Below are 10,542 nucleotides of genomic sequence, written 5' to 3'. Positions count from 1 at the left end.
TATTTGTTTTCGTTGCTGAATTTGTATTTCTGGACGGTTACTTGATGTATGAAAAGAAAGACTTAACATTTTTGCAATTGTTCACAAGCTGCATTGTCAGAATATCAAGATCAGGGAAATGTAAATGCTACGGTGGCCCTGAACGATAAAACAAATTTACAAAAGATGAAACACTTTTACAAAGTTGGAGACAAATTTACATTTTGGGAAACATTTTTACATTTTATAAAACAAAAGGATATTAGCAAAACACTTTTAAAAAGGCCAAAAAAAATGTACATTTAAGAAAACAAATTTACAAAATCAAAAAAACACATTTACAAGCGGTGAGACAATTTTACAAACGGCAGAACACTTACTGTCCCTGAAACAAATGTACATTTGTTTTTTTAACGGAAAGGGAATGTACCAAACACCGGAAGTGATCTGGTACCAAACAGATTACCAGCAACTAACGTCACTCCGTTTGGTTTCTCTCCATCCAAACAAACTAAATGTAAATTTGTTTCAGAAATGGTAAAAGTGCTCCGTTGTTTGCAAAATTGTCTCACTGGTTGTAAAAGTTTTTATTTTGTAAATTTGTTTTCTTAAATGTAAATTTGTTTTCCAAAATGTACATTTTTCTCCAACTTTGTAAAAGTGTTTCATCTTTTGTAAACTTGTTTTGTCCTTCAGGGCCACCGTAGCATTGCGTCCTTCATGTCAATGCCATTAAAAATGGGAACTCTTGTTATACTAATTAGGACTTCACAGTGTACCAAATCTAATGTACATTACTCACCTGGCTGGAACAGAGGCTGTCAACACAAACATACAGAGGGTGAATACTTCAGAGGTCTCTTTATTATCTACTTCATATCCAGTCACAACTAAAAGGAACGTAATCAAGGAATTCCATTTAAGGAATACATTTGAATTCTGTAATTCTGAATTTGTACCTTTGCTCCTTCTTTTTTCATAAAATGTTAAAGGTTGTAATCTTTATATCCTGCTAAAAACCTGGTAAACATCAAATGAGGAAATCCTGACTGGAAACAAGCTAACTTCCTCAACATTTTACCATAGCACTGCTCGGTTTTGGTTTGCTTTCATCATGAAACAAATGTACTCAGTTCTTTTCTTCTTCAGCAATGTTAACCTCTGATTGCTCAACATACTGTGTTAACTGTTGTTTGAAAGCACACTGCAGCATTACAGGTGAAACAGGCTAAAGGCGTTTTTCGACCGCAGGAACTTTACCCTGGAACTAGGGACTTTACCCCTGAACCACATGCGATTTGACCGGAGGAACCAGGGTCTAAATTTAGTTCAGGGGTAGTTACTCCCCCCTGAAAAGCCCCTGCTTTGAGGGTAGTACTTTTCAAAGGTCCTGGGACTTTCGGCTGAACGTAACAGTGTTTGTGGAGTTTACACAGTTGTTGAAACACAGAGGGAGTTCCTGGGAATGCATACTAGTTCAGTTTTATATTAAGATTTTCAAAATATTATTTAATATAATTTTTTATCTCCATATGTCACTGGCCTGATTTGCACAATCTATCCGGGACTTCAGCCCGCGGTCAAAACACAGACAACAATGGGTGGCAGATGAACCTTTTAGTTCCAGGGAAAGTAGTTCTGGGGGCTAAAAGACCCCGGAACTCTTGGTAGAAATGCACCCTAACTTTTTTAGTAGCTATTAAACTGCAGTATGGTGTCAGAGCACAGTGGTTGCTTATAACCAAGTCTCACATTTGAGGCTGTTGATTGTTAATTCTAATATTTTTTATTGAAACCACTTCAAAATTGTATTACTTGGATATATCTGCATTATTTGATCCAGCACATTTATGTCTAAGCGGATAGGCTGAATGGTAGAAACATCTTTCACCTCATATTTTACAGGACTTTTATATTAGCCTGCAACATTTCTGCTACATGCACCTGATAAACTTATAAATGAGAGATACTTGAGTCTTAAAAGCAGCAGTGCAGGTTGTCTTACTCCTCTTCCTGACAATTATGCATGCGTAATTTTTTTTCAATGTGCATTGTTTTTCCCCATTTTTTTGACTGTCGACATTGTAATCTTCAGCCCTCTCGGACAAAGCACACAGGTAAGTTTCTGAACATAATGTGTGTGCAATCACCAGCATTTCAGTACATTTTGTTTCCTTTTCTTCAACATGTGCCTCTTTTCTGATGATGGTTTGAAAGAAAAACCAAAAACATTACACCGCATATGTTTTGATCCTCTTTTATATAGACTCAGCGCAGTCACCTTTTATATTTCACCCCCTCTTTTGTTGCTTAACACTTATTTTGATAAAGGGACTTCCAGGGAAGACTGAACATACCCCACTTCTGTGGCTTTGAGCACGTTTGACACCGTCTGCTGTGTTTTGAGCTTGATTAAGCTGACTTGGCCAATTGCTCTGAAAGTTAACCTTGATAACAACCATTTGTTCACAAGTGCTCATGTTCAGAGTGTGTATAGCAGGGAAATGCCACTAAGTAGTTGCGGTTCATGTGGTTGGCAGAATCTAGAGACTGCTATGTATAACCTGGACCAGTCTGACCAGTCTGTGATGAGGCAGGGCTGAGCTGTGTCTGTCAGATCTCCCTTGTGAAAGAGGTAATTTGAGGTGGACGGGGAAGTCATAGTGCTATTGAGTCCTGCAATAGCACTATGACTCCAGTTTAAATGTACAGCTTGGACAAAAGAGCAGGTTAACAATTCCCCCCTGAAGTGACTCAGCACATTTTGTAGCTGTAGCTCAGGCTAGCTTGTTTCTAATGTTTGAAAACTGCAGCTAACACAGAGTTAAGCTAAAAGATACTTGTATGCAGTGTCTCTAAATATAACCTTAAACCTAAACCACTATTACACTTCGATGTTCAGAGGGGAATTCAGACACAGATATCACATGAGCAGAGTAAGTAGAGTGAGTCATACAGCTCTGGGTCAGTTGCACAATAGACAGGTTAGTGAGTTTTCCCATGAGTTTTTCCGGGAATGTGCTCATGAATGAAAACTGACTCTCTCTGGCTTAATTAATTTGAGCTATTTACGCTGTGTATTTTCAAAGTCGAAACAGAAACATCTCATGGGCAAGAAGCAACCTCAGGAGAAGGACAAAAAAATATATTATCACAGGAAAACTGGCAAAATAAAATGTATGGATGCATGGGGACTTAAGGTTTCAAGGACCCTTAACAAGTAAAAAGGGATACTTTAGGGGTGTGAGTTTCATTTGCAAATATCACTACTGAATCTGTCAGTGTTGCTTGCCTTCCCTTCTTTTATTGTCCTCTAAACTAGCTCAATGGTTCTGTTATCAGCAGTGGTGGACTGTAGCAAAGTAAATGTACTTGAGTACTGTACTTAAGTACATTTCTTGAGTATCTGTACTTTACAATAATTTTTTGGGGAAACGTTTTACTTTTACTCCACTACATTCAGAAGACAATTATTGTACTTTTTCCTCCACTACATTTCTATCAGTGCTCTAGTTACTCACTACTTTTCCTTCTCTTCTCTGAAATCTGATCCCTAAGACAGTGAAATGTGTTTGTGTAGTTCTGTTTGTCTCAGTGGTTTAGTCGTACCTGTATATCATGCGTCTCCACGGTTGAACATGGAGCAAACACAGAGCAACTTTCACTCAGATCATGCAGTTCATTTAGAGGTGGTAATGATGGCTATAATTCTCCACCTGAGCACCCATGTCCATATCTTCAGCCCATGTTAGAGGTTTTTAAAATGAAGAATGATACGTATTGTTTGAAATGTTCTCCTTGTTTCCCACTCTGCCCAAACATACAAAAATTCACTGTCCAACCTGAGAAAGCGTGTTGAGCAACGTAACGTTTGTTTCACTCCAGATGAACATTTCAAACTAAGTGGTCTGTGCATGGAGTAACTTACCTGCTGTTTTAATTCCATGGTGTTGTTTTTAGAGATTTCAAGAAATGTTTTCTAAATAAACATAATATAACTGCATGTACTTCTATGTATTTTGACTGCACTGATATATATTTTTAAAAGCAAGTACTTCAGTACTTTAACAGAAGTAATAATCTGACAGAGAAACATTCACTTGTATTGAAGTAATTTTTGACCTGGAGGATCTATACTTTAACATTAGTAATGAAGCTGTGTACTTTGTCCACCACTGTTTTTTTATAAAGTACATTCTATTCTATTCTATTCTATTCTATTCTATTCTATTCTATTCTTTTGTTCTCCTCTAAACTAGCTCAATTGTTCTGTTAATATTCATTTTCTTTTGTGACAACAGTGGGACTTCTGAGACTTCTATCCAAATGAGACAATATTAAGACAGGTGCCCGGTTAATGTGTCAATACATAATGATAATAATTTAACCCACTTTCCTCTAGACCCAATTTATAGTGTTAGTGCCTGTATTTATACTGCGTTGGCCTTTAAAAACACAATATCAGCGCAATCTCTCATGTTTCCTCCCTACAGCAGCTAACTGCTGGGCCTCGGTCATATGACAAGGACAGCTGCCTCTTCACCGCCTTGCCCTACGTCATTACGCGCAGGGGGATGATCAAAATATAATAGTCCCTCCGAAAAACGCCTTATTTACTCTCAAGCACTCAGAAATTTGACTATTTTAAAAGACTAAATTCATTTGAATGAACACTAATGATAAATCAACGCCTACAGTAACTGTGTATCTTGAATAACGTAAAGACTGCCCTCCCCGCTACGTCATATTGTTATTGTATCCCTCCGCCGCAATCGCACTAGGAAAACAGCTGTGTCGAGCTAAAGCTAGTTAGCATCGTTTGTTTTTGTGGAGAGAGTGTGTGTCAGAGATCCGAGCTGTCCCTTCAAGGAAACCTGTACCTTACAGATCCAGAGTGACCGACGTGTTGTCTGTCATCTCTCTGAACCATGAAGTTCCAATACAAAGAAGAGCACCCCTTCGAGAAGAGACGGTCCGAAGGGGAGAAGATCAGGAAGAAGTATCCGGACAGGGTGCCTGTGAGTAGCTCGGTAGCACCATCCATGTTGGGAGCTAGAATTCCTCTTTAATGCCAGATGTGATCTGATGTATGTCATGAATTGCACACATGTCCAATACTTTAGTTAAGAAGCAGCTATAACACATTGGCGATTAATATTCTCCTCTTAAACTGACTGCCACGTTCGCATAGCTAGCTAGAGGTTATCTGAGAAGGATATCGGCCTCTCAGTGAAGGCCAGCCTGTGAAAGCTTCATGTAATCCTTCCGGTTGTGTGTTTGTTTGAAGCAATAATTGTCTCATTGTGTAGAGAGATGTTTAATGTGAAGGGAAAATGTTAACTCTCTGGTTTAAACATAATGTCAGAAGGTGTGATCGTTGTTTGAGACTGTATGTTGAAACACTCAGAGCACTGCACCTTAAAATAGTCTGTGTCAACACACAGGGAGCTTGTTTACCTCGCCCTGGCTCTGCTAGATCATGGATTTTATTTGCTTTCCTATTTATTTTTTATTTTTCTTTACCTCTTATTTAACAGCTGTTTCAAGGCGTCATTTTCCAACCAGATTTACAATCCCATCGTTAGATAATCTTATACAGGGGTTCCCAAAAATGGGGGGGTCGTGAGATGTCTTCCAGAATGTTTTTTTTTAAGTTATCTAACAATATTTATTATTATTGATTTTTTATTTACCTTGTTTTCTTATTTTTATCTTCCTTTTTGTTTGTAGTGTTAATTATTATTATTTCTTTATTTGTATTATTATTATTATTGTATTTTTTTCTTCTCTTTGTTGGTTTTGTTTTACTTATATGATACGATGTACTTTATTGTCCCCGTAGGGAAATTTGTCCTAGACATCAGTGCTGCACGTTACCTGCTCCGTCAAAAATCACCACAATGACACAAGAACACATAAATAAATAAGGAAAAATACCATAAATAATACACATTCATACAATTGACAACATTCACACAGCATATTCTCAAAGAGAGAGCACCATAACACTGTCCCAACTGTAAAAAACAGGCTATTTACTATTTAAAATTCTAACAGAGATCGACACAAAGGAGTTTTTCAAACAATTCAATTTACACTTAAATACTCTGAACCTATAATTTGTTAACTTGTGGTGAACAAAAAAATACTGAAAAAAAATGCAATAAAATAAGTTGAATGATGAAAGTTATCTAAAAATAGTATATTTTACCCATTATAGTAAAAAATAAAACCTTGGAAATAGAAAATGTAATGAGTTTTCTGCCTTTCTTTGTTACCAGATGACTCCTAAGTTTAGGGTTAGTGAACAGTTAATCGAATTAAAGTAACACATAAGATAAGATATTAATTTATTGATCCTCGGGGGGTAAACTCAGTTGTTGCAGAAACTCAGACATAAGCACAATCAAGAAGAAGTTCCAATTGGTAAAAAAAAAAAGTATAAACAGAAACACAGAATAGTAACAGTTCCCTATGTAAAAAAGCCCAGGGAATGAAGGTATTATAATAACAGGCAGTATTAAAAATGTTTCAGTAGTGACAGGTTGACAATATGGGTATATAATATGACCGTAAGTTGTAGTAAACAATAATAATGTAATGTAACATAATATAACATAGCAAAGATAATTATATAGTATAATGTAATGAGAACACATAGCCGATATGTATATATATATTTATAGTTATAAAACCACTATTTACTTTTTTGTTGGCAATTCTTCTCCATTGACTAAGCATTCAACTGCATGCTATTAAATGGTGTGTTGGCAGGTGGGATTTTTTCCGACCTATTTTTAGACTCAAGAGAAGAGGCATCAATACTAGTTTCATTTTCTCTAGGTCTGAAATATACGGAAGCCTGGACATGCACTTTTACTTTTTTTTTTTAAACTTTGTTTATTGATTTTCACAGTGAAAAACAATCACATCCAAAATTAGAGATTGGTACATTTTTTCTTTTTTTTTTGGAACAAAGAAACACACAGGCGACATACGAAATACAAAACAACAAACAACCCCCAACCCCGACACATACTCCCTCCAGATTAACTAAATACAACTTCAAAAATGGAGAACATAAGACAAAACGCAAGTATAATAAAAATAAACAGATGAAAGCAATAATCTAAACCTAGTAAGACACACCATGGTGATGCTCAGTCTAAACACACACAGCAAGCTGAGCTATCCACATGAGATAAAAAAAGGGTCCAATATATAATTTTTAAAGATATGAGCTTTGCCACTCAGGGTCAGCCTAATCTTTTCAAGTTTAAGAAAATAAAGTACACTCTTAATCCAGCGCGAATGGGTAGGTGGGACAGAGGACTTCCAATTCAACAATGTCAGCCTTCTGGCTATGTCATTCTTGGCTGGAGAAGGAAGAGATAGAGGAGGAGGAGACACATCAAACAAAACAGCACAAGCATTTTTTACTTTTATTACTCTGTTTCTATGATAATGCATCCATTTGTTTTCTTTTTTTATACTTTATTGTGTCAATATTATATATATATATATATATATATATATATATATATATATATATATATATATATATATATATATATATATGTATGATATACATTTCTTACACGTTCAAACCCTTTTGACACAACACTTTTTTTTTTTACATTTTGTGACCCTCCACCCATACAAAATTGGAAAGTAAATTATATAGAAATATAAAATAAATAGAAAAGGAAAAGAAAGAAAAAGATAATAATAATAATAATTTCAAAATAAAATAGAAAAGAAGGTTATATAAAGATAATCAAAACTCAAATTTGAAAATACATAAGAATAAAATTAATAATAAAATATATATACACACATATATACACAGACATACACATACACGCATAATGCATCAATTTCAGTTGTTTACTTTAGATCTTTGTGTGTTTTCAGGCCTTTTTTTCGTACTCAAACTAAGTACCACCAGAAATAGTCACATTGTTGCCACTAGGTATAAATGTGTGGAAGCTTGAAACGGACATGCATCTATACATTTAATTTAATCTGTTTTCCTTCCATGATGTGTTTATTAAAGTGGTTTTAGAAAACCCCTACTATTTTTTCTTTTCATACATAACATAAATGCTAAGCTAGAAAACACTTTAGTGGTTTTTCTATGAAAATTTAACCCAGGGCCTAAATTAGCTTATCTTCTCGCTTGACTGACAGTTTGTTCATCCTCACTTCCTTATTCTTGAAAAGATTAACCTTTATTTCAGTGTTTGTCACTTGACACAAAAAACATACAATATGCCATATCTCTCAGTCAGGACACACTGTGTGACGTTTCCTCCCATCCTTTCAGGTTATTGTGGAGAAAGCCCCCAAAGCCAGAATAGGAGACCTGGACAAGAAGAAATACCTTGTCCCCTCTGACCTGACAGGTAAGAATTTGTTATGTATAAGACGATGTTGAGGATCTGTAGTATGCTATATTTATAACTGAAATATTATAATTTTGTTCATCAGTGGGCCAGTTTTACTTCCTCATCCGGAAAAGAATCCACTTGCGGGCTGAGGACGCTCTCTTCTTCTTTGTAAACAACGTCATTCCACCCACCTCAGCTACCATGGGACAGTTGTACCAGGCAAGAGCCTTACTCATCTTCTACCTCACTGATCTGTACACAGACTACATTTTAGTGTTGTTCTCCTGCCTGCTGATATGAAAGTGAGCACCCACTCCCCCCCCATGCATTTTTAATGTTCCTCTAACATCTTTGTTTCTTCCTGTCTCTTCCAGGAGCATCACGAAGAGGACTTTTTCCTCTACATTGCCTACAGTGATGAGAGTGTGTATGGGAGCAGCCAAAGGGAAATCTGATCCCGCCTACCATCCCCCCCTCCTCCAACCACTACCAACCTCCCTGAGACCTCCACCATTCATCCATTCATTTAAATATTAAATCCAGCTCAGCAGCCTAGAGTTCCCAGAGTAAATATGTCAAATGCACTTTCACCACCCTCTCCCATCCTTTTCTGTCTTTCTTATTCTGCAGTCTGAATTGTATTTACCTCTGCTTTTCTTTTGTTTAGTAGGTTAGGGTTGCTCTGGCCAGTTATTTTTCAAGTGTAATAATTGATCATGCTTAACGGAAAAAAAACTCTGAGAAATAACAAAAACATTAGAATAGGCTGTAATTTGAGTTAGCCCATAGTGAGGGGAGGAAAGGCAAAGTATGTGAGTTCAAATCAGCTCTTATGGACATGTAAGATTGCTTTTGGTTGTCTGCTCTTGTTGGCTTTAGGAGGAGAAAGCATTTGGAGGACATTGGTGGCTTCTACCAGCTGAGGGCAGGTTGTTTTGTCTCTGGCAGAGTAAAGGATAACTGTTTAGCGGCAGTTCTTTTCCTGGAAAAAAACATTGCTTGATAATTGTTTCAAATTCACCAGATACTGAAGTCTGTAAACGAGAATACGTGTGCTATCCAGTATCAGACTTTATAAAGGAGTTTAATAGAATTCAGACTAAACAATCATACCCTGCTTTCAGTGGTAAGACTATTATGTTGACTGCTACTATGATTATTGTTGTTATTATTGTTAATTTTAGATGGCTTCATTTCTAAAGGTATTGTAAAGCTGAGTGCAATTTTCTCTTTTTTTTAAGTTTGTCTCCTTTTTTAAAAAAAAAACAAGATTTGAACTCTGTATACAGCTGCATTACTGGCTCTTTCTCTCCACTCATGACCATACATGATAAAATGTGGTAAAAGCTACCTGCGTTTCTTGTCTTTATTGAGTACTGATGATTGTGATTATTACAGGGTTGCAAAAAATATGCACTGTCATCGTAGTGTAGTGTTCGGATTTAAACCAACCAACAGGGAAAAAGAAGTAAATCAAACAAACGCCCTCCTGAAATTAAAAGAATCATGTCAAGTCTGTTTCATTCGTACTATGTTTGTCTTGGAGGGCGTTGTAATGTGTCAACATACGACACCCAATATTTCTGATAAAGTATGGCCTTTGCTCCTGTTTTTGTATGTTTGTCTTATCGTATCAACTACTGTGGCTGCTCCAATGTGTCACTTAAAGTTGTGCAAGATGACATGGATATCTTGTGTTCACTTTAAAAGACAGAACATAAGCATATTAAGGGCTCCTTGTTTCTTTGACCAATTTATTTCAAACATTACAGAAACAGCTTATAGAAAAAGGACAACATTTGAAGAAAACACAGCCACATGAAATTTACGTTAATAAAAAACAAACAAAGTGAAACTACTTTAAATTAAAAGTCAATACATTACTAGGATGGGTACAGTCACTATTCAATATTTGTATTTTATTTGTATTTTTCTTCTTTAAAATTTTTTTATTAACATGACAAGGGAGGTCAACCAGAGGACCTTCGTAAACGTGATATGATCATATTGTCCATATCCAGAAAATGGAAATCCAATTGTCACAAGAAGAAAAAAGGAGAGGTGGTAAATTTGCAGAAAGTTCCTAAATTCTACATTCATAGCATAACGTAGTCTGGAAAAACACCCCAATCTTCTTTCAAGAAAAGCTGGTGTACACAGGTTCGTACCACAA

General features: G+C 36.1%; 1 protein-coding gene across 1 annotated transcript; it reads left to right on the top strand.

Moving 5' to 3' along the window:
* The first annotated feature begins 4,742 nt into the window (after positions 1-4,742).
* On the top strand, positions 4,743-9,719 carry gabarapa (GABA(A) receptor-associated protein a). The gene is made up of 4 exons (XM_034676628.1): positions 4,743-4,997; positions 8,306-8,384; positions 8,470-8,588; positions 8,744-9,719. Exons 1-4 carry the CDS (start codon positions 4,908-4,910, stop codon positions 8,822-8,824), a joined length of 369 nt encoding a protein of 122 aa, XP_034532519.1. The 5' UTR covers positions 4,743-4,907; the 3' UTR covers positions 8,825-9,719.
* The last annotated feature ends 823 nt before the right edge of the window (positions 9,720-10,542 follow it).

The sequence above is a fragment of the Notolabrus celidotus genome, chromosome 23 (assembly GCF_009762535.1).
Source record: "Notolabrus celidotus isolate fNotCel1 chromosome 23, fNotCel1.pri, whole genome shotgun sequence".
NCBI classification, from domain to species: Eukaryota; Metazoa; Chordata; class Actinopteri; order Labriformes; family Labridae; genus Notolabrus; species Notolabrus celidotus.
Note: the sequence above shows the minus strand (reverse complement) of the source record. Positions and strands in the feature narration are given on the sequence as shown.